A 24,735-nucleotide genomic window follows, 5' to 3' on the forward strand; every position below is an offset into this window, starting at 1 on the left:
ATGTTGAGAAATAAGTGATTACCATACAATCCCATATGACACATCAATCATAGCACATTAACATTTATTTAGGGATAACTTGAACTTGACCTAGACCTATTCAGTTCGTTTTCCCTTGAATATGCGCATAGGGTTAGTTATCAATTATGCATGTGTTTTTTGGGGGGGTGCATTGTTTTCGGGATTCCCCCTCCTATTCTATTCACCTATTCCGAGAGCAAGCAGTCAGAGCGAACAAAGGGGCGGCAGGTCGCGCACTGATTGGTTACCGGGTTCTGTGCCAGAGGTCCTCTACAACAGATGGGGATCTCCTCTCGTTGCGCGCACGCCAGGCACGCAAACCCCAGTGCTTGTATGCTCCGATTGTTTCCGATGCGCAGATAGGGCGAACCGAGCAGACAACGAGCAGACTAGGCAACGCACGGTTAACGACTATATCCCGCCCGAGCCCCCAACGTGGCAGAGAAGAACCAACCCCAGTTTATCGTTCGTTAACAATACATAAAGCCTGAAGAGGTTCGGGAAATCATCAGACAGTCTAGCAGCTCCTTCCGTAAGTAGGATATTTGTAAAACGATATGAGTCTGCCATTCCTGTGTAGCGATCGATAAACTCAAGGCAAGCACTTTGTAGCCCATTTCTATGTGTATACAAATAACAATGTCGCCAGCTATAGTTTTAGAGCACGGTCAAGATCCAACGAAACAGACCTTTTCGAAGTAATCTGATATAGTTGATAGTCAGAGGCTATAGTAAAAACATGTTATCCCATTGATAGTGCAACACTACTCGCCCTCCACACACAGTACCAAATAACACTGTTATAAACATTTTTCAGGGTTTTATTATGTTAACCGTTAGAAAGCCATCTCGGGCCTCTTCCTATACAGTGTAGTCTATAAAATATTCTCTGTCAGTCTGGAATCTGGATAGATGACATAAGTATCAAGATATTTAAGATTCCTCTCAACACACACACTACTGTGGGAGTACCAGGAGACTTATCCTCTCAGATTGTGGATGTTCAAGCATGTGGTCATATTTTTCCCACTAAGTTGTGAGGGAATTCATAATGTATTGGCCTGTACCTTAATGACTCCTAATTAATAGGATATAATGCTTCCTATGGTCATGTAAAATCTAATTTCACCACAATGGTGAGAGACATTGAATGGGCAGGGATACAGACAATATTTGGCACTCTGTAATAGATTTGGTTGTTAGACCTCAGATGTTTTTTAGGGTTGCTATGACAATGTGAACAATAGTGCGGAGGCAAAGTTGGGGTTGAGAGGGAGGAAGGGGGAAGTGGAGGTTTGGACCTGCATTCATCCCACAAGAAAGCAGTTCACCAAGGACAGAGGCACAGAGCAAGAGATCAAAAAATGTGTGTGTGTATGTTTGTGAGAGGGAGAGAGAAGTCCGGAAATCATGGTCAGGAGTTTTAATAGAGGTGGATGGGTGCCAGTCCAGGAAGATGAGACAGAGAGGAAGTGAAAGGGATGGAGGAAAACAAGTTTAGATGAAGAGGAAAACTAATTGAAATTACAACATTAATGTGAATAGATATGTTACAACAAGAAAGCAATAGACCAGGAGATAATAAGTCTAGCACTGTAGAAAGAGAGTGACAGAGAGAGGAGGGGGGGGGGGTCAAAAGACATGATATTAGTGAACTAAAACGGTTCTGCTTTGCCAATATTTGCACCTATTTTCCATGGCTATTAAGCTTATTGAATAGAGTTGGAAAGAGGGAGGAAGAGAGAGCGCTATGCTTAGACTAGGTCATCTCTGGTAGAGGCGTAGGGAAGGAGAAAGACTGGCTTGGTTGAGGGGTGGAGGCATAGGGAGGGAGAGAGACTGGCTTGGCTGCTGTGGTTGTATATGAGTCAGTAGAGAATTCAAGGGAATGCAGAGGGAGGAGAAGACTGGAGGCTGTATTTGGACCCCTGTCCAGAACAGAACAGGGCTCATTCTCCCCAAATCCATCATCCAAGCTGGAATGCAGAACAAAACACAGTGACAGAACACAGAGCCGCGGCCCGAGCCAGCCTGGGTAAATGTGTCTCTTTTTAGATAGACAGTCGTTCCCCCCCCCCCCCCCCCCCCCAAAACAACAGGTATGATGTGTTTTTTGCAGGCAGCAGACACTCAATTGAGACAGATCAGAATTAGTGTGTAGCCACATCATTATTAATGTTCGTTGACAGTAACATAAAGTAGGTGATGCTGTTACGCAAGATTTTATGTCTGGGTTTCCTAAATTACATCATAATTCATGTGGAACTGCCAGGCTAGACCAGGGGTTCCCACATGTTCGTGCCTTGACCCATCAAAACCTCTAGCGGTTTCTTGGGCCACAGTCCAGACTTAAATGACATACCAGTAATCTGTCATCACTGGGACCGTTGGCTTGGCCCAGCACAATTCGGCTCTCAAGGACTGAGCCGCCCATCCCCGGTCTGGGTATTAAGGCTAATGTCTCCTATTGTGCTGTGCGTGTGTATAGGCCTGGCATGGCCTAATATGCACTGTATGTGACCAACCACCTCGATTCGGTCTTATGTAGCAAAATTTCTCATGGTGATTTTTTTACATTGGATTTAAGTAGACTAAGAGCTACTAAATGGTAAATCATACACTACAGTTGACGAACACGGGAAAGTAATTCTGCTTTGAAAGTTGATAAACATAACCCCACTTTTGAGAAAATGGACCTTTTGAATGTTTCGATACACTTACTGGAGAGCTCTTCTTTGTCTACACTCATTCAGCATTGTTCATACCCTCTTAAGCCTTAGTCCCACCCATCTCTTTAAGGATTCAATGAGGCCATGTGCTAAACTGAGTGAGTACGGTAGTGTGCTAAACAACCAAAGATTTCAAGACAATAGGCTGGTTTATACTATGTCTATCAACATGTATGTATACAGTTGTCACAGTGACATCGTGAACATTCTATTGTCATCCGACATCAAAACGACAGGCTGCATGACATCAGCAGCCTGCTGGTCCAAAATAGCATAACTGGTGTATTTTAACACCAATAAACCCATATGTTTAAAATAGAATTTAGTATATGTCAATCTAGCAAACCAGGCAACTGAAACCAACTTTCTAAACAACATTTTGTTTTGATTATCGCTTGTTAGCTAGATAGCTAACATTAAATTAGCCAGTTCAAATAAAGACCATATCATATAGCTGTTAATGTCCTAACTTTACCTAATTTCTATTCATTATTACAGGAAAATGGTTGCTTGCATAGTCTTTTGTTTCGACATGGAGCTGCTAAACAATTAACCATAATTCCAACTCATAACGTTACTTCCTTGCATGAATCTACATGTAGCTAAAGCTAACCAACTAGGTTCAACATTAGCTGGCTAGCTAATATTATAACAATAACTAGCAATGCAAATGGCTCTGAGATACACATGTGATCTGTGTAGTAATATTATTTGTAATGTTAGCTAGTGAGACAGCCAGCTAACATTAGCTAGCTAGCTAACAGTACGCTTTAACTTGCAAATGTTGAAAATGACTTTCTGACTAAATTTTCAACATAATATCTGAAAATTTAGATAGCTAGACTCTCTTACCAGTATACTTGGATGAAGGCTTCTCCCTCTGTCACGGATGCTATGGTTGCCTTTAGTTTGAAGATGTAATCCGGAGACAGGTGTTTTATATTTGCAATCAAACGGCAGAATTTTATTCCATCTCATTAGCTATCATACTGTGCTTCCACTGGGCATTCCACTGTTTTCAAAACTCGGTCCTCCAGAAAGTGGAGAACTTTAGCAAGACTTTTGTAGTTCTTTGTCATACCTTTCAAAAAAGCTGCGTTCGAAAGAATTACCTACACATATTGAGCAGCTCATGTTATAAACAAAAGCGTGTTACATGGCAGATCAATCCTAACTCATCTCTCGGCATGTCCAGACCATCCATTATCTCAGCCAATCATGGCTAGTTCCAAACTGCCTCTAGAAGCAACATCAGCACAATAACTGTTTGTCTGGAGCTTCATGAAATGGGTTTCCATTGCCGAGCAGCCGCACACAAGCCTAAGATAACCATGCGCAATGCCGAGCATCGGCCGGAGTGGTGTAAAGCTAGCCGCCATTGGACTCTGGAGCAGTGGAAAAGCATTCTCTAGAGTGTTGAATCACATATCACCATCTGGCAGTCTGATTGACGAATCTGGTTTTGGTGGATGCCAGGAGAACGCTACCTGCCTGAATGCCTAGTGCCAACTCTAAAGTTTAGTAGGAGGAATAATGGTCTGGGGCTGTTTTTTATGGTTCAGGCTTGGCCCCTTAGTTCCAGGGAAGGGAATTTTTAACACTACAGCATACAATTACATTCTAGACAATTCTGTACTTCCACATTTGTGGCAACAGTTTTGGGAAGGCCCTCTCCTGTTTCAGCATGACAATGCCCCTGTGCACAAAGCGAGGTCCATACAGAAATGGTTTGTTGAGATCGGTGTGGAGGAACTTGACTGGCCTGCACAAAGCCCTGACCGCAACCCCATCGAACACCTTTTGGGATAAATTGGAACGCCGACTGCGAGCCAAGCATGATCGTCCAACATCAGTGCCCGACCTCAATAATGCCTGTGGCTGAATGGAAGCAAGTCCCCGCAGCAATGTTCCAACATCTAGTGGAAAGCCTTCCCAGAAGAGTGGAGGCTGTTATAACAGCAAAGGGGGGACCAACTCCATATTAATGCTCATGTTTTTGGAATGAGAAATTCGATGAGCAGTTGTCCACATACATGTAGCGTAGGTGCTGAAATATGGATAATGCTGCATGGTGTGTTGGTTGATTGGTCTTTACATTTTTTGATATGATCACGATAATTGAATGTGTTTGTACGTGAGGCATTGGCTGGACACGTGAGGTAGATTGTGTGTGTGGGTGTTGTCTGTTGCTTCTTACCTTTTCAATAGTTCTCTCTGTCTGTATATGGGGCTACTTGTGAGCCTTTCAGAGAGAACGTGTGTGTGGGTGCGCGTGTTGGTGTATTTGTCCATGTGTATGTGGGGGAGAGATATCATATTTCATGTCTGTAGTTTGAATTGAGGAAGTCTCATGTCAGAGCGGCAGCATCAGTTTCCGCTGTGACTGAGGCTCTAAAGGAGGAAGACATTAGCGGAAGGGGAGCACTTCCTTTAAACCAGCCCCTTCGACCGCCCCTTTCTCTCCCTGGTGCTGTCTCCATCCCCTCTCCCCTACAAACACACAGAAGCCTTAGACTGAGGCCTTGGGTAACTCCCCTGGATAACCAGCCACTGAAGTCTGAAGAGACAGGATTAGTGCTGAACACTCTCTCTCCTCCACAGAAAGGACAGAGTAGCTTCACCGGCTCAAGCCGAGGGTGTTGAATATGTGTGTTAATACAACTGAAATTATTTGGTATGGAGGGTGCCCCATGTGACTCCATCGTGCCTTGCACCTGTTCTTGTCCTTCACAAGCTTCTCTGCTGCCCCCTCTCTCTCACTCACTCACTCACTCACACACACTCTCTTTCTTTCTCTCTCTCTCTCTCTCTCTTTCTCTCTCATTCAGCCTGGCAGGAAGGAAACCTAGGAGTAAGCTGGCAGCATGCCATGTTAAATTAAAAGTCCAACATCTGTGTGTGTGTGTGTGTGTGTGTGTGTGTGTGTGTGTGTGTGTGTGTGTGTGTGTGTGTGTGTGTGTGTGTGTGTGTGATGGTCACCACAGAGCTTTCCATGTGTGTTAGGGATTTTCTGTGTGTGGTGTGTGTTTTAGACAGATGGAGAGAGGAGGAGGAAAAGAGGAAGCGAGAGAGATTGTGTAGCATAGCTGTCTTGCTCCATCTCACACTGACTGTTCCTGTTCCTGTTTCAGTCAGTCAGAGACGGAGGCTGCAGTCCAAATTCAAAGTAGACAGCCCTCGGCCCTAAACCCTCAGCCCTTGAATGACATTTTACATCGTCGCATCCAAATGTACCTTAAATGCCCCTTGACCAAGCGAGGGAGTGTAATGATTAGAGAGGCAACGTCCTTGGGGGAAATCTTGAAATTGAGCTTAAAAACAATCATCCTAAAGCTATTAATGTGCCTAGCAAGCTAACCTAGCTAACTCGCACTCCTGTCAGATAGATAACGAGCTACAGTTACCCATAGTTGGCTAGCTAGTTTTATGGTATGGCAATTTATTCTAATACATTTCAGAATTCCAAAAAATATGTTTATGAACCTCACTACGAGACTAAGCCAATTTGCCAATGCTAAAATCAATGTCATCTACACTACCGGTGAAAAGTTTTAGAACCTGGCATCCAGGGTGGCGCAGTGGTCTAAGGAAGTGCTAGCTGTGCCACCAGAGACTCTGCGTTCGAGCCCAGGCTCTGTCGCAGCCGGCCGCGACCGGGAGGCCCATGGGGCTGCGCACAATTGGCCTCGCGTCGTCTGGGTTAGGGAGGGTTTGGCCTGCAGGGATATCCTTGTCTCATCGCGCACTAGCGACACCTGTGGCGGGCTGGGCGCAGTGCACGCTGACCAGGTCGCTAGGTGTACAGTGTTTCCTCCGACACATTGGTGGGGCTGGCTTCCGGGTTAGATGCGCGCTGTGTTAAGAAGCAGTGCGGCTTGGTTGGGTTGTGTTTCGGAGGACGCATGGCTCTCGACCTTCGCCTCTCCCGAGTCCGTGTGGGAGTTGAAGCGATGAGACAAGACAGTAACTACCAGCGATACCACGACATTGGGGAGAAAAAGGGGTAAAAAATAAATCAAGTTTTAAAACTATTCATTCAAGGGTTTTTCTTTATTTTGACTATGTTCTACATTGTGGACAACATTACTATGAAATAACACATATGGAATCATGTAGTAACCAAAAAAGTTTTAAACAAATCAAAATAGATTTTAGATTTGAGATTCTTCAAATAGACACCCTTTGCCTTGATGACAGCTTTGCACACTCTTGGAGCAAAGCACCCCCACAACATGATGCTGCCACACCCTGCTTCACGGTTGGGATGGTGTTCTTCGGCTTGCAAGCATCCCCCCTTTTCCTCCAAACATAACGATGGTCATTACGGCCAAATAGTTCTATTTCTGTTTCATCAGACCAGAGGACATTTGTCTAAAAAGTACCATCTTTGTCCCCATGTGCAGTTACAAACTGTAGTCTGGCTTTTTTATGGCGGTTTTGGAGCAGTGGCTTCTTCCTTGCTGAGCGGCCTTTCAGGTTATGTCGATATATGACTCTTTGTACTGTGGATATAGATACGTTTGTATCTGTTTCCTCCAGCATCTTCACAAGGTCTTTTGCTGTTGTTCTGGGATTGATTTTCATTTTTCCCACCAAAGTACGTTAATCTTTAGGAGACAGAACGCGTCTCCTTCCTGAGCGGTATGATGGCTGCATGGTCCCATGGGTTTTATACTTGCGTACTATTATTTGTACAGATGAACGTGTTACCTTCAGGCATTTGGAAATTGCTCCCAAGGATGAACCAGACTTGTGGAGGTTTTTTTTCTGAGGTCTTTGCTGATTTCTTTTGATTTTCCCATGATGTCAAGCAAAGAGGCACTGAGTTTGAAAGTAGGCCTTGAAATACATCCACAGGAACACCTTTAATTGACTCATGATGCCTATTAGCCTATCAGAAGCTTCTAAAGCCATGACATCGTTATCTGGAACATTCCAAGTTGTTTAAAGGCACAGTAAACTTAGTGTATGTAAACTTCTGACTCACTGGAATTGTGATACAGTGAGTTTATAAGTGAAATAATCTGTCTGTAAACAATTGTTGGAAAAATTACTTGTGTCATGCACAAAAGAGATGTCCTAACCGACTTGCCAAAACTATAGTTTGTTGATAAGAAATTTGTGGAGTGGTTGTAAAACGACTTTTAATGACTCCAACCTAAGTGTATGTAAACTTATGACTTCAACTCTACATAATTCCCAAACATTCTTATAATTTATGAAAATGTGAAAGTTATTATCTAAGTGCTCGCTTGTCAGAAAATGTTTTAAAAAGTGTCAATCTTCCTGGGGGTGTATATGAACGGATTTTAACAATATTTAATATCGCTAAAATGCTGTCAGTTCTACTTTTAACAATGTTGAGTGACTTGATGACAGACTAGATGTATGAAATCCAGTGATTGTTGTATTTCCCTACCTGCCTGTCTATCTGAGGTATATATTTATTATTTTCCAATCATTTTTAATGTTTTATTCTTCCTTCAATCATATTCCTACTCTTCCTCCCCACCCACCTCCTGTCTCTGTGGCAATGTGGTGTGTCTCCATGGTGATGCTCGGTTGAATTGCTGCCTCTGGTTGATCATGAGGTGTCATGAGACTCATCAGTCAATCTCTCTCTCTCTATTGCATCCTTGTTCTCCAAAATCTATCCACATTCATGTTGAATTCCACTCCCCCCTATTCTCTCCCTTCCTTTCCCATGTCCTCTCTCTGCTTCATCCCTAGACTGGCACTCATCAACCTATAAAAACATCTGAATATGATTTCTGGTCTCTGTCTAGCCATTACATTACATTACATTTAAGTCATTTAGCAGACGCTCTTATCCAGAGCGACTTACAAATTGGTGAATTCACCTTCTGACATCCAGTGGAACAGCCACTTTACAATAGTGCATCTAAGTCATTAAGGGGGGGGAGAAGGATTACTTATCCTATCCTAGGTATTCCTTGAAGAGGTGGGGTTTCAGGTGTCTCCGGAAGGTGGTGATTGACTCCGCTGTCCTGGCGTCGTGAGGGAGTTTGTTCCACCATTGGGGGGCCAGAGCAGCGAACAGTTTTGACTGGGCTGAGCGGGAACTGTACTTCCTCAATGGTAGGGAGGCGAGCAGGCCAGAGGAGGATGAACGCAGTGCCCTTGCTTGGGTGTAGGGCCTGATCAGAGCCTGGAGGTACTGCGGTGCCGTTCCCCTCACAGCTCCGTAGGCAAGCACCATGGTCTTGTAGCGGATGCGAGCTTCAACTGGAAGCCAGTGGAGAGAGCGGAGGAGCGGGGTGACGTGAGAGAACTTGGGAAGGTTGAACACCAGACGGGCTGCGGCGTTCTGGATGAGTTGTAGGGGTTTAATGGCACAGGCAGGGAGCCCAGCCAACAGCGAGTTGCAGTAATCCAGACGGGAGATGACAAGTGCCTGGATTAGGACCTGCGCCGCTTCCTGGGTGAGGCAGGGTCGTACTCTGCGGATGTTGTAGAGCATGAACCTACAGGAACGGGCCACCGCCATGATGTTGGTTGAGAACGACAGGGTGTTGTCCAGGATCACGCCAAGGTTCTTAGCGCTCTGGGAGGAGGACACAATGGAGTTGTCAACCGTGATGGCGAGATCATGGAACGGGCAGTCCTTCCCCGGGAGGAAGAGCAGCTCCGTCTTGCCGAGGTTCAGCTTGAGGTGGTGATCCGTCATCCACACTGATATGTCTGCCAGACATGCAGAGATGCGATTCGCCACCTGGTCATCAGAAGGGGAAAGGAGAAGATTAATTGTGTGTCGTCTGCATAGCAATGATAGGAGAGACCATGTGAGGTTATGACAGAGCCAAGTGACTTGGTGTATAGCGAGAATAGGAGAGGGCCTAGAACAGAGCCCTGGGGGACACCAGTGGTGAGAGCGCGTGGCGGGAGACAGATTCTGCCACGCCACCTGGTAGGAGCGACCTGTCAGGTAGGACGCAATCCAAGCGTGGGCCGCGCCGGAGATGCCCAACTCGGAGAGGGTGGAGAGGAGGATCTGATGGTTCACAGTATCGAAGGCAGCCGATAGGTCTAGAAGGATGAGAGCAGAGGAGAGAGAGTTAGCTTTAGCAGTGCGGAGCGCCTCCGTGATGCAGAGAAGAGCAGTCTCAGTTGAATGACTAGTCTTGAAACCTGACTGATTTGGATCAAGAAGGTCATTCTGAGAGAGATAGAGGGAGAGCTGGCCAAGGACGGCACGTTCAAGAGTTTTGGAGAGAAAAGAAAGAAGGGATACTGGTCTGTAGTTGTTGACATCGGAGGGATCGAGTGTAGGTTTCTTCAGAAGGGGTGCAACTCTCGCTCTCTTGAAGACGGAAGGGACGTAGCCAGCGGTCAGGGATGAGTTGATGAGCGAGGTGAGGTAAGGAGAAGGTCCCCGGAAATGGTCTGGAGGAGAGAGGAGGGGATAGGGTCGAGCGGGCAGGTTGTTGGGCGGCCGGCCGTCACAAGAAGCGAGATTTCATCTGGAGAGAGGGGAGAAAGAGGTCGGAGCACAGGGTAGGGCAGTGTGAGCAGAACCAGCGGTGTCGTTTGACTTAGCAAACGAGGATCGGATGTCGTCGACCTTCTTTTCAAAATGGTTGACGAAGTCATCTGCAGAGAGGGGAGGAGGGGGGAGGGGAGGAGGATTCAGAAGGGAGGAGAAGGTGGCAAAGAGCTTCCTAGGGTTAGAGGCAGATGCTTGGAATTTAGAGTGGTAGAAAGTGGCTTTAGCAGCAGAGACAGAGGAGGAAAATGTAGAGAGGAGGGAGTGAAAGGATGCCAGGTCCGCAGGGAGGCGGGTTTTCCTCCATTTCCGCTCGGCTGCCCGGAGCTCTGTTCTGTGAGCTCGCAATGAGTCATCGAGCCACGGAGCGGGGAGGGGGAGGACCGAGCCGGCCTGGAGGATAGGGGACATAGAGAGTCAAAGGATGCAGAAAGGGAAGAGAGGAGGGTTGAGGAGGCAGAGTCAGGAGAAAGGTTGGAGAAGGTATGAGCAGAGGGAAGAGATGAAAGGATGGAAGAGGAAAGAGTAGCGGGGGAGAGAGAGCGAAGGTTGGGACGGCGCGATACCATCCGAGTAGGGGCAGTGTGGGAAGTGTTGGATGAGAGCGAGAGGGAAAAGGATACAAGGTAGTGGTCGGAGACTTGGAGGGGAGTTGCAGTGAGGTTAGTGGAAGAACAGCATCTAGTAAAGATGAGGTCGAGCGTATTGCCTGCCTTGTGAGTAGGGGGAAGGTGAGAGGGTGAGGTCAAAAGAGGAGAGGAGTGGAAAGAAGGAGGCAGAGAGGAATGAGTCAAAGGTAGACGTGGGGAGGTTAAAGTCGCCCAGGACTGTGAGAGGTGAGCCGTCCTCAGGAAAGGAGCTTATCAAGGCATCAAGCTCATTGATGAACTCTCCGAGGGAACCTGGAGGGCGATAAATGATAAGAATGTTAAGCTTGAAAGGGCTGGTAACTGTGACAGCATGGAATTCAAAGGAGGCGATAGATAGATGGGTAAGGGGAGAGAGAGAGAATGACCACTTGGGAGAGATGAGGATCCCGGTGCCACCACCCCGCTGACCAGAAGCTCTCGGGGTGTGCGAGAACACGTGGGTGGACGAAGAGAGAGCAGTAGGAGTAGCAGTGTTATCTGTGGTGATCCATGTTTCCGTCAGTGCCAGGAAGTCGAGGGACTGGAGGGAGGCATAGGCTGAGATGAACTCTGCCTTGTTGGCCGCAGATCGGCAGTTCCAGAGGCTACCGGAGACCAGGAACTCCACGTGGGTCGTGCGCGCTGGGACCACCAGATTAGGGTGGCCGCGGCCACGCGGTGTGGAGCGTTTGTATGGTCTGTCTCTGTCTCTCGCTCACTCTGTCTCTCACTATGTCTCTCTCACTGTCTCACTGTCTCTCTCACTGTCTCTCTCTCTCTCTCTCTCTCTCTCTCTCTCTCTCTCTCCAGCTCCTCTCATGCTGACTGAGAATGGATAACATTCAGAACGGGGTTCAGGTCGGAGACAAAAAGTTCATCAGCAAGTAAGGCATGCACACAGACACATGCACACCGATGTATGCAATAATGAAATGTGTGTAAATTAATTGATTGTTGTCATTAAAGTTGTCTTTCTGTCTTCAGGGCAACAGTCCTGTCCCACCTCAAAACCTACAACCTCTATTATGATGGACAGAACCTGCAGTTGAGACACAGAGAGGTATCGGTAGTGCGCGTGTGTTGGTGTAAATCAAATTGTATTTGTCACATGCGCCGAATACAACACGTGTAGACATTGTGAAATGCTTACTTACAAGCCCTTAACCAACAATGCAGTTTTAAGAAAAAAAAAAATTTAAAGTAAGAGATAAGAATAACAAATCATTAAAGAGCAACAGTAAATAACAATAGGAAGGCTATATTACAGGGGGTACCGGTAGAGTCAATGTCAATGTGCGGGTGCACCGGTGTCGAGGTAATTGAGAGAATATGTACATGTAGGTAGAGTTATTAAAGTGACTATACATAGATAATAATAATACTACTAATAATAATAATAATAACAGAGTAGCAGCAGCGTTCCAAATAATCTGGGTAGCCATTTGATTAGCTGTTCAGTCTATGGCTATTTAGGAGCCTCTTGGACCTAGACTTGGCGCTCCGGTACCACTTGTTGTGCGGTAGCACTGAGAACAGTCTATGACCAGGGTGGCTGGAGTATTTGACCATTTTTAGGGCCTTCCTCTGACACCGCCTGGTATAGAGGTCCTGGATGGCAGGAAGTTCTGACCCACTGGAATTGTGATACAGTGAACTATAAGTGAAATAATCTGTCTCTAATCAATTGTTGGAAAAATTTATTGCGTCATGCACAAAGTAGATGTCCTCACCGTCTTGCCAAAAATATAGTTAGTTAACAAGAAATTTGTAGAGTGATTGAAAAACGAGTTTTGATGACTCCAACCTAACTGTATGTAAACTTCCGACTTCAACTGTAGGTGTTCCTTTTGTCCAGGTGTGAAAGGGCAGTGTGGAGTGCAATAGAGATTGCATCATCTGTGGATCTGTTGGTGCGGTATGCAAATTGGAGTGGGCCTAGGGTTTCTGGGATAATGGTGTTGTGAGCCATGCCTTTCAAAGCATTTCATGGCTACAGACGTGAGTGCTACTGGTCGGTAATCATTTAAGCAGGTTACCTTAGTGTTCATGGGCACAGAGAATATGGTTGTCTGCTTGAAACATGTTGGTGTTACAGACTCAGACAGGGAGAGGTTGAAAATGTCAGGGAAGGTACTTGCCAGTTGGTCAGCGCATGCTCGGAGTACTGATGTGGTGTACTCCTCAATGCCATCGGAAGAATCCGGGACATATCCCAGGCTGTGCTAGCAAAGCAGTCCTGTAGTTTAGCATCTGTTTCATCTGACCACTTTTTTATAGGCCGAGTCACTGATGCTTCCTGCTTTAGTTTTAGCTTGTAAGCAGAAATCAGGAGGATAGAATTATGGTCAGATTTGCCAAATGGAGGGTTAGGGACAGCTTTGTACGTGGCTCTGTGTGTGGAGTAAATGTGATCTAGAATTTTCTTTCCTCTGCACATTTAACATGCTGATAGAAATGAGGTAAAACTGATTTAAATTTCCCTGCATTAATTAAAGTCCTTGGCCACTAGGAGCGCCGCCTCTGGATAGTGCCAGCATCGGTCTGTGGTGGTATGTTGACAGCGATGAAAAATACAGATGAAAACTCTCTAGGTAGATAGTGTGGTGTACAGCATATCATGAGATACTCTACCTCAGGTGAGCAAAACCTTGAGACTTCCTTAGATATCGTGCACCAGCTGTTGTTCACATATATGCATAGGCCCCAGCCCCATTTCTTACCGGAGGCTGCTGTTCTGTCCTCCAAATGGAGTGTATAACCCACCAGCTGAATGTTCTTAATGACGTTGTTCAGCCACGACTCGGTGAAACATAAGATATTACAGTTTTTAATGTCCCTTTGGTAGGATATACAGTACGTGCTTTTAGCTCATCCCATTTATTTTCCAGCGATGAACATTAGCTTGCAGGTCAGAAGGCAAGGGTAGATTAGCCACTCGTCGCCTGATCCTAACAAGGCACCCGGATCATTTTCCACAAAATCTCAGTTTCCTTCTCCAGCGAATCACGGGGATCTGGGCCTGGTCGGTTGTCTGTAGTAGTATATCCCTCCCATCCGACTCATTGAAGAAGAACTCTTCATCCAGTTTGAGGTGAGCAATCGCAGTTCTGATGTCCAGAAGCTATTTTCGGTCAAAATAGATGGTAGCAGCAACATTATGTACAAAACAAGTTACGAACAACGTGAAAATACAAACAAAATAGCATGGTTGGTTAAGAGCCGATAAGACGGCAGCCCTCCCCTCGGGCGCCATCGTTTATATGCGTGTGAATGAGAGTAAGAGCGAGAGTCTTTCCATTGTTGCTAACCACTGTCATAATTGGTGTAATAGCTGCCCCTTCCTATTTCATCTCTTTATTGCATGTATGCTTTTTCTTTTCCTCCACTCTTTGTTTATTTTTCTGTCTCTTTCAAACCTTTGCTGTTCAATTTACCCATCACTGACTCAATAATTCACCCTGCCTCAAAAGGGTAATAACTGTCAGTGTTTTTGTGTGTGTGTATTGATCGAGGTGACTCTGACTTTACAGGAGGAAGGGGAGCTGATCGTGGAGGGTTTGTTGAATATCTCCTGGGGCCTGCGTCGACCTATTAGATTGCAGATGCAGGACGATCACGAGCGAATCAGGCCTCCTCCCTCCTCTACCTCCTGGCACTCCGGCTGTGCCCTGGATAATCAGAGGTAGGGAGTGAGCTCTTATTACCATACCAACAACACAGAGAAGGCAACATATAGAAACATGTACTACGTACAGTATGTATGAAAAGTATACAAAACATGAAGAACACCTGCTCTTTCCATGGCATAGACTGACCAGGTGAATGCCATAATTCTTTTTTGAAGTCACTTCAGTGTATATGAAGGGTTAAAGAAGGATTTTTATGCCTTGAGACAATTAAAACATGGATTGTGTATGTGATTTAAGTGCCTTTGAACAGGGTATGATAGTAGGTGCCAGGCGCACCGGTTTGTGTCAAGAACTGCAACGCTGCTGTGTTTTTCATGCTCAACTGTTTCCCATGTGTATCAAGAATGGTCCACCATCCAAAGGACATCCAGCCAACTTGACAAAACTGTGGGAAGCATTGGAGTCAACATGGGCCAGAATCTCTGTGGAACGTTTTGGCACCTTGTAGAGCCCATGCCCTGACAAATTGAGGCTGTTCTGAGGGCAAAGGGGGGAGGGGGGTGCAAAAATAATAACTTGACTGATAATGAAGTATTGCTATAACCTAATGATTATCCTGAAATGTCATACTCATCAACGGCCAAGCATATTTATTTTATTTTGTCTGACCAGGATAGTGTGGCTGTGGGCATGTGGTTGACATTTTACAGAGTTTGGTTTGGTGAATGTTTGTCCTGTGGCCATACTGTTATTTCTTTATTATGACCTATATTCTGGGTTTTTAGTTCACTCTGAACATACATTATATTCACCAATCAGATTACATAGAAACCATATTTTACTGTTCCTCTGCCTGTGTCATTTACACACTGATGTAGTATAACTTTGAAGAGAAGATAATGTGTCATAAATAAGGTCAGCCAATTAAATATTGGAATATTCATTCAAATATTGGAATATTCATTCAATATTCATTGCCTTATGTCAGTAGCAATGAAGGTACCCAGCAGATCCCGCCCACCATAGAAGTGACTGAGCTCGAAAGCCAATCAGAGGACACCATTGTGAAGGAGGATGAGGAAGAAGGTGGGTCTTATAGAAGAGTAGTCTGAAAACCTTCAGCTTGTTATTATGGAAAACCCTATTATTTATCCAACATCAGATAGCCATGTCTGTTCAACAATACATTTTTAGAACATTCTCTGACGTTCATAGGAGCTTGATTGTCTGACTCCTCCCCTTTCTCCTATATCTGTGCTCTGATTGGACAGAGGAATATGAGAGCTCCGCCCAGCTGCTGAGGACGAAGAGCGATGCAGGGATTCTGAGACGGGGCCAGCGCCGGTCACCTAGTGACCAGAGAAGGTTACGACGACACCGCTTCTCCATCAACGGACACTTCTACAATCACAAGGTACACACTGTCGTGTCTTTGGCTATGCCGGATTAAGTGATATGACATGCTATTCTATAAAATCCTTTCTCTGTAATTAATATTACCTGATTGAGCTAATCATGTAAATGTAATTAACTAGAAAGTCGGGGCACCACGAAAGAGTGTTTATAGAGCTGTTATCTTCTGAATAAACTCTGAAAGACCTAGTAATATTTTACATCAATAGCAGTCAATATTAATCGTCACCTTATTTCAGTCTCATCTGAACATCGTAGAATTCTTGGTTGTCTTCACGAACCCTGGCTAACCCTGGTTGAATCAGCAATACAAAATTGGGTTTATTATTTATTGACTACATACCTAACTAATCACACAGAATTACATATACACAGAATGAATCATACCTTGATTACAAATTATGTCATAAAGGAAAATGTCCCTAGCAGACGGAACAGATATGACAGCTGGTTACACAAAGAAAAGGGGGTTGGGTTTGAGTGAAAGAGCGGGAAGACTGAGGAACAAAGAGAGAAGCTCTGCTATCGTAAATACAGTATCTTATGCATTCTAAATTACCGCCCATCTGGAAAAGGAAAATGCAATAAATATTAACTCTGAGCTGCGCTTCGGTAGGTTGGTCGTAGATGCTGGCCAACAGAGATCTTCCTGTCCTCGGAAGAATGTCACTGGTGGTAAATTGGATATGTTGTAGTATTTTGTTGTGTGTTAGACTGGATACGTTGTCCTTCCTTTCCTAGCCCCCGTTTACAGCTGCTGTTTCTAACCCAACGGCTAGGATGTCTCACTTCTTTCGTGAATAAGAGTTCAAATTTATACCATTCACAACCAAAGCTCACACTGAGGTTGACATGTTAGTCCTTTTCAATGTATGGACCGTCGTCTTATGATCCTCGGAACAGAAGGTTACATTTTCGTCAATGGCTTATATAGTGGAGGGAGAGAAGGGTGTGTTTCATAGTTTATAATCCATGTCTCTTCACAGGGGCGGGCCACTGATTGAGCAGAGCTCTAACTTTATGAAAACCCAAATCTCTCATTTCACAAATAGTGTTGTATTTAAATTGCACAACAATTCCATGTGAATCTGATAACTAGAATGTGTATACTTTCCCAGATACAGTTTATGTCGTCCTGTCATCAGTCATAATGTCTCAGATAACAACCGAACTGACATCATATTCATTAAGTACCAATGCCTATTTTCAACTGGTTCTATTACCGGAATATGGTTCCTTTCCCCCACTTGTTTGATGTTCCCAGACTCTCTATGTTTAACAAAGGCTATTCAAGAGTCCTTCAGTAGAGTCAGAGAGAGAGGGAAGGGAGAAAGGTATTTATGGGGGGGTCATAAACCTTACCCACAGGCCAACGTCATGACAACACACACACACACACACACACACACACACACACACACACACACACACACACACACACACACACACACACACACACACACTATAATATTGCAGCTAAACACTAATACAATGACAACATACTACCACAAATAAACTAAACCTGTCTCTCTTTCTCACTCAATCCTCTCACCCTCTCATAATTCTGCGGCCCCCATCGCCCCTTCAGACTGCAGTCTTTACTCCAGCGTATGGTTCAGTGACTAACGTGCGGATCAACAGTTGTATGACCACGCCTCAGGTGCTGCGAGTGCTACTTAACAAGTTTAAGATTGAGAACAGCCCTGATGACTTTGCGCTGTATCTTGTACACACCAGCGGGGGTGAGTGAGTTTGTGTGTTGTTGTGTGGTTGCTTGTCTGTCACAGATTTTAAAGCCGAAGCACTTTCTCTGTTTCACAGGGTCCATGTAATCAGTTTGTGTGTGTGTGTGTGTGTGTGTGTGTGTGTGTGTGTGTGTGTGTGTGTGTGTGTGTGTGTGTGTGTGTGTGTGTGTGTGTGTGTGTGTGTGTGTGTGTGTGTGTGTGCGCGCATGTGCGCAAGAGTGCTGCAGCTCTGTGGAAAAACATGGCAATCTTCTAACATAACTTAAGTACACCTGTTGTAATGCAGTAAAGGTCTGACAATGTTTTTTCTTTCAGAGCGTGTGAAGCTGAAACGCAGTGACTACCCCCTGGTGTTGCGTGTGCTTCAGGGTCCATGTGAACAGGTCAGCAGAATCTTCCTGATGGAGCAGGACCTGGGAGAGGAAGTCACCTATGACGTAAGACTGCTGATGTGTAACTGCCAAATTACTCCCCACCCACTATACAACTGATAAATCATTCACTACTTCTCAGTGCCCCTAAACTAAATCACATCCTCTGAATGGAATGTTCTGTTCATCCCCTTTTCAATTACAAAAGGCCTCAGTTCAATAGAACTTGCAGTGGTCTATTTATGCACTAGACTAGCAAAACCATCATTTACTTAAGTGAAGCTGCTTGGGGGGCTGCCAGCCAAGCCAATTAGGTGTCCTCAACAATGGCTTGACATTGGCTTGACAGTGTAGTCAATGGCCAAAAACTGACATAAGCTGTTATGACTATTTATGACCTTTATGTTGTTGTTATTATTATTACTACTACATTATTGTGATTTCATAATAGTTGAGGGTCTGGGTCCAGGTCAGGTCTGTGTTTGTAACTGAATTTCTCCCTCCTCCCCACCAGGTGGCACAGTATATTAAGTTTGAGATGCCAGTGCTGCAGAGTTTCATCACCAAGCTGATGGAGGAAGAGGACCGAGAGGTGCAGAAACTCAGGAGCAGGTGCAGTATTGGCAAAGTCTCTGCAGTGGCAACATCTACTTCTCCCAATAGTTATGTCTATGGTGTCTCCCCAATGTACTATGTGTTAATGTCTCATTCTCGCTCTCTCGCTCTCTATCTATATCGCTCTCTGTGTGTATAGGTATGCATATCTGCGGTGTATCATAGAGAAGCAGTTGCATTGTCTTCCTGAGGGGACCACCTGTATGTGACCTGGTTTAGGGAGGGACAACCACATCTTCACAAAACCTTCCCAAGATCTCCCAGACCTGTTCAGCTACCCCTCCTCACCCCTGACTCCGTCCCAAGCACAAAACAGGAGTGATCAAGAACCACCCAGAGGAGAGGCACCCATTTCAACTTCGCCTTATTATCTTTCAAGACCTCCGTAGGGACAGTGTACACATTGTGAAGCATGCCACCCTCTTTCCTGATTCCTGCTGTTTCTGTCCATACCATTTACAGACAGTACATGCCCACTGGGCACAGAAGTCTATTCAGCTTCTAGTTTTGATTTACTTCTGATTGAGTTGTCAACTAACGTGAATTCAACTTGAAATTAACAAAAAAAAATGATAGGTGGTTGAAAAAAATACCAAATGCTCTTACATTGATTACTTTTTGCAAATCCAGTTGGTTTTCCACTGTAATTCAACCTCATCAAGTTGATTTGGGGGGTTGATATGACGTGGAAACAACATTGATTCAATCGGTTTTTGCCCAGTGGGTATCCTCTTTTCCGTCCCAATCCCTTTCTAACATACCTGCCCCTCGGTAGTGTTATCTGCATAACTGTACCATGTCAGCAATAATAATGGTTTGTGGGGAAGGTGAAGGCTGGCACTTTTCATATGGGGGCCTGTATGGAACATTGAGCCTGCCCCATGTTCTATCATACCACTCTGATGCACAAGAATTTAAAGCACAAAACCAGCTTCCTTAGTTCTTTTGAGCTAGACAGCACTCGATCTCTCGCACTCTTTCCCTCTAATTTTCCTTTCAACAATTTTGCCACCTGCAGATAACCTAACTTGTCTCACATTTAACATCTCTCTCAAAACCAGAACATACCTCAGACTCAGTGACATCACACACTAGATGAGTTTCTCAGCCAGTCAGTGAGGGTGTTGAATGACTCCTGTCCTGTGACAGTGTGATGTTGAAACGTGCCTGTCCCCAGTGTGTTGCAGGACTCTCTTTATGATCAGCTCTAGTGAGTCTGTAACTGTAATGTAACTTAATGATTGTCCACAGTTAATCTGAAACCTCCACCTAACACTGTTACCTGTGTGTTATCCCTCGATCAGACCGACAGCGTCATTGCATCAATGCTGCGTAAGAAATTCTGCAGTGAAACTTTTTTCATTATGTAATCCGATGTATGAGATGTGTGCAACAAACGTTCATTCACCTTTTGCTACTATTTCTGTCAAGTCTACTCATACAATTTGATGCATACGTTTGATTTATCCAACATCTGCACCACACAGAGCACAGAAACTGCCTCTGCAACACAATGCTGCAAGGCAAACGCTGTGTTCCATTGGAAATGAATGTACTTCTGGTGTACCAAAACGCAATGACGCTGTCAGTCAGAACTGTTTTTTTCACCTTTATTTAACTTGGCAACTCCGTTAAGAATGTTAGCCTTGCTTGCCACGGTTATAATCCCATGGTGTGATATGACCTGTGTGTCTACAAACACCTGGAGACTGAAGCACAAAACAGAGAGAGGACCAGAGTTCCTTAAGATTGTGACTTATGTAGATGATGGATCAACTACAATAGCTCAAACGAGGGAATGTTGTGTGTGTGTGCACGCATATCTAAAGCAGTACTTAGTTGCCTTGTAGATATTGATCTGTGTGTGTGTGTATGACTGCATACAGGACTTTGAGATGTGGTACATCAATTCTGTTACACCTACACAACTGGTCAAACGTTTTAGAACACCTACTCATTCAAGGGTTTTTCTTTATTTTTTTAAACTATTTTCTACATTGTAGAATAATATTTAAGACATCAATACTATGAAATAACACATGGAATCCTGTAGTAAAGAATTGGAATCATGTAGTGTTAAACAAATCAAAATATATTTTAGATTTGAGATTCTTCAAATAGCCACCCTTTGCCTTGATGACAGCTTTGCACACTCTTGGCATTCTCTCAACCAGCTTCACCTGGAATGCTTTTCCAACAGTCTTGAAGGAGTTCCCACATATGCTGAGCACTTGTTGACTGCTTTTCTTTCACTTTGCGGTCCAACTCATCCTAAACCATCTCAATTTGGTTGAGGTCGGGGGTTGTGGAGGCCAGGTCATCTGATGCAGCACTCCATCACTCTCCTTCTTGGTAACATAGCTCTTACACAGTCTGGAGGTGTGTTGGGTCATTGTTCTGTTGAAAAAGAAATTATACTTCACTAAGCCCAAACCAGATGGGATGGCATATCGCTCTAAAATGCTGTTGTAGCCATACTGGTTAAGTGTGCCTTGAATTCTAAATAAATCAGTGTCACCATCAAAGCACCCCCACACAATAACACCTCCTCCTCCATGCTTTACTGTGGGAAATACACGTGCGAGATAATGCGTTCAGCCACACCGCATCTCACAAGACATGGCGGTTGAAACCAAAAGTCTCCCATTTAAACACCAGACCAAAGGACAAATTTCCACTGGTCTAATGTCCGTTGCTCGTGTTTCTTGGCCCAAGCAAGTCTCTTATTATTATTGTTGTCCTTTTAGTAGTGGTTTCTTTGCAGGAATTCGACCATGAAGACCTGATTCACACAGTCCCCTCTGAACAGTTGATGTTGAGATGTCTGTTACTTGAACTCTGTGAGGCATATATTTGAGCTGTAATTTCTGAGGCTGGTAACTAATGAACTTATCCTCTGCTACAGAGGTAACTCTGAGTCTTCCATTCCTATGGCGATCCTCATGAGTACCAGTTTCATCATAGCGCTTGATGGTTTTTGCGACTGCACTTGAAATGTTCAAGATTGACTGACCTTCATGTCTTAAAGTAATGATGGACTGTCATTTCTCTTTGCTTATTTGAGCTGTTCTTGCCATAATATGGATTTGGTATTTTACCAAATAGGGCTATCTTCTGTATACCTCCCTACCTTGTCGCAACACAACTGATTGGCTCAAATGCATTAAGTTTTGAGCCAATCAGAAATTCCACAAAATAACTTTAAGAAGGCACAACTTCTTCGATATAGGGGGTGCTCTTGGCAATGACTCCTTATATGGCTGTGGAGGAGCTAGGAGTCAGCTTACCTTTTCCACGTTTTCCCCAAGGTGTCTGCAGCATTGTGACATATTTGTAGGCATATTATTGGAAGGTTGACCATAAGAGACTACATTTACCAGGTGGTCGCTTAGTGTCCTGCATCGCAATTATTGCGTATCTCCAGCTGCAGTATTTTTCCGTTTGCCTCTGATGACAAACCGACTGCCAGGAATGATTTTTCATCGAATAGAATTGTGAAAAACACCTTGAGGATTGATTCTAAACAACAATTGCCATGTTTCTGTCAATATTATGGAGCTAATTTGGAAAAATGTTTGGCGTTGTGACTGCATTTTCGTTTTTTTTTTCTTAGCCAAACGTGATGAACAAAACGGAGCTATTTCTATTACACAAATAATATTTTTTGAAAAAATGAACATTTGCTATCTAACTGAGAGTCTCGTCATTGAAAACATCCGAAGTTCTTCAAAGGTAAATTATTTTATTTGAATGCTTTTCTTGTTTTTGTGAAAATGTTGCCTGCTGAATGCTAGGCTTAATGCTATGCTAGGCTATCAATCTTACACAAATGCTTGTGTAGCTTTGGTTAAAGCATATTTTGAAAATCTGAGATGTCAGTGTTGTTAACAAAAGGCTAAGCTTGTGTTTCAATATATTTATTTCTTTTCATTTGCGATTTTCATGAATAGGAGACGTTGCGTTATGGTAATGAGCTTGAGGCTATGATTACGCTCCCGGATACGGGATTGCTCGACGCTAGAGGTTAATTGAAATGCATTCCAGGTGACTATGAGAATGCCAACAGTGTGTAAAGTTGTCATCAAGGCAAAGGGTGGCTATTTGAAGAATCTTGAATATAACATATTTTTTGATTTAACACGTTTGGTTACTACATGATTCCATGTGTATTTCATAGTTTTCATGTCTTCACTATTATTATACAATGTAGAAAATAGTCTAAATAAATAAAAAACCTTGAATGAGTAGGTGTTCTAAAACTTTTGACCGGTAGTGGAAATCTTCCCTCAGCTTTTAAAAGGTTGCTGTATATTGTTTGTGAGCGCTTGTGTGCGTGCATGCATATATGTTTGTCATTTAAATTTCTATTGCTCTTTCAAGACTGACACGTTTATTTCATGATATTTTAGCTGTTGTAATGTTGCATTCTGACTGAGCACTCCTTTTTTTGAGGACACCCTCTTCAAAGTCAAAGACATGCCACTATTTGGAAATTTAGTATTTTTACAATAATTGTTATTATTTAATAAAGAGTTATCTTGAAGCCAATTTGGTCTATCCTTTTCTGGGTCAGTGGGTGGAAACCATGTCATCCTGGTTGTATAATACTTGTTGAATCAATAATAATATGTAAAGATATGATCTGATGCCATTTTATATACTGTATCTTACATTGAACATCATATAATGTCATTTAAATCTGTATGACATAACTCTGGAGTATTTCTGTTGGTTGTTTTGGTGGACTTTGAGGTTCACACTAACTGCAAGCTGAACACACACACACACACACACACACACACACAGGTTATCGAAGTGTGCAGGTATTTCTGTCTGTACAGTGTTGTTGGGGCAGGGGCTTATCGGAACACTACAGTGTTAGCAGGGAGGAGCATCATTGTTTATCCTGCTCAGCCAATGAGAAGGTCAGAGATAGATCCCCTCTACATGGCTGAAATCGTCTGGAGGTTAAAGAGACCCGACAGTCACCTACCATCACACACACAGGATTGAGCCAAGAGGACAACAGGACTAGCAACGGACATCCTCTGACCTGTCTGTGATTTTCTTCAGCTCTTCGCCAACTTCTACAGGTAAGAGTTTCAACCCTCACTACCGCTTTTTGCTCAGTGTTTGCAGGGAATTTCCATTACTGTCATCATCCTATCATTTCTGAAGATATTTCAATCTGTTGTTGATGATGTAGCATACTGTAACTTATCTGGCATTTGAAAATACAAATTCCAAGATGCATGTCATTATTTAATGCAGGTGCATCAAGTGTGTCATTAGTGTTAATTGCCATTTGACCCAGTTGTTTTGCACATGTGTAACTCATTCTATAGGGGTCAAATGTCCGTTGGATAAGTTTTACATAGACATTTACAGCATGCCTACACAGTTACCAAAAGTTCTGAATGGACCAGGAGGATAGTTCTAGAACTCTGTGTTCTGAATGAATCAAATCAAATCAAATTTATTTATATACCCCTTCGTATATCAGCTGATATCTCAAAGTGCTGTACAGAAACCCAGCCTAAAACCCCAAACAGCAAGCAATGCAGGTGTAGAAGCACAGTGGTTAGGAAAAACTCCCTAGAAAGGCCAAAACCTAGGAAGAAACCTAGAGAGGAACCAGGCTATGTGGGGTGGCCAGTCCTCTTCTGGCTGTGCCGGGTAGAGATTATAACAGAACATGGCCAAGATGTTCAAATGTTCATAAATGACCAGCATGGTCGAATAATAATAAGGCAGAACAGTTGAATCTGGAGCAGCAGCACGGCCAGGTGGACTGGGGACAGAAAGGAGTCATCATGTCAGGTAGTCCTGGGGCATGGTCCTAGGGCTCAGGTCCTCCGAGAGAGAGAAAGAGAGAGAGAAGGACAGGAGAAGTACTCCAGATATAAGCAACTAACCCCAGCTCCCCGACACATAAACTACTGCAGCATAAATACTGGAGGCTGAGACAGGAGGGGTCAGGAGACACTGTGGCCCCATCCGAGGACACCCCCGGACAGGGCCAAACAGGAAGGAATGAACCAGCAGTAAAGTTCTAGAGCTCTGTGTTCTGAATTAACCA

At 44.1% G+C, this 24,735-nt stretch overlaps 1 protein-coding gene across 2 annotated transcripts; it reads left to right on the plus strand.

Annotated features, from left to right (window-relative positions):
• Positions 1 to 265: 265 nt before the first annotated feature.
• Positions 266 to 23,204, plus strand: LOC135513949 (ras association domain-containing protein 2-like). Of its 2 annotated transcripts, none has more exons than XM_064936990.1 (10): positions 266 to 553; positions 11,694 to 11,767; positions 11,868 to 11,943; positions 14,414 to 14,565; positions 15,501 to 15,598; positions 15,784 to 15,926; positions 17,514 to 17,667; positions 17,986 to 18,107; positions 18,556 to 18,653; positions 18,796 to 23,204. In XM_064936990.1, the coding sequence occupies exons 2-10, from the start codon at positions 11,715 to 11,717 to the stop codon at positions 18,863 to 18,865; spliced, it is 966 nt and encodes a 321-aa protein (XP_064793062.1). In that variant the 5' UTR covers positions 266 to 553; positions 11,694 to 11,714; the 3' UTR covers positions 18,866 to 23,204. The 2 variants fall into 2 exon arrangements, with proteins under 2 accessions (XP_064793062.1, XP_064793063.1); XM_064936991.1 differs by having other exon boundaries at positions 15,504 to 15,598.
• Positions 23,205 to 24,735: the final 1,531 nt, after the last annotated feature.

The sequence above is a fragment of the Oncorhynchus masou genome, chromosome 25 (genome assembly GCF_036934945.1).
Source record: "Oncorhynchus masou masou isolate Uvic2021 chromosome 25, UVic_Omas_1.1, whole genome shotgun sequence".
NCBI lineage: Eukaryota > Metazoa > Chordata > Actinopteri > Salmoniformes > Salmonidae > Oncorhynchus > Oncorhynchus masou.

Coding starts and splice junctions, on each gene's coding strand:
- LOC135513949 (XM_064936990.1), top strand. CDS start 11,715: ATGGATAACATTCAGAACGGGGTTCAGGTCGGAGACAAAAAGTTCATC. Junction 15,599..15,783: donor GAAGGAGGATGAGGAAGAAG/GTGGGTCTTATA, acceptor CTGATTGGACAG/AGGAATATGAGAGCTCCGCC. Junction 18,654..18,795: donor GTGCAGAAACTCAGGAGCAG/GTGCAGTATTGG, acceptor CTGTGTGTATAG/GTATGCATATCTGCGGTGTA.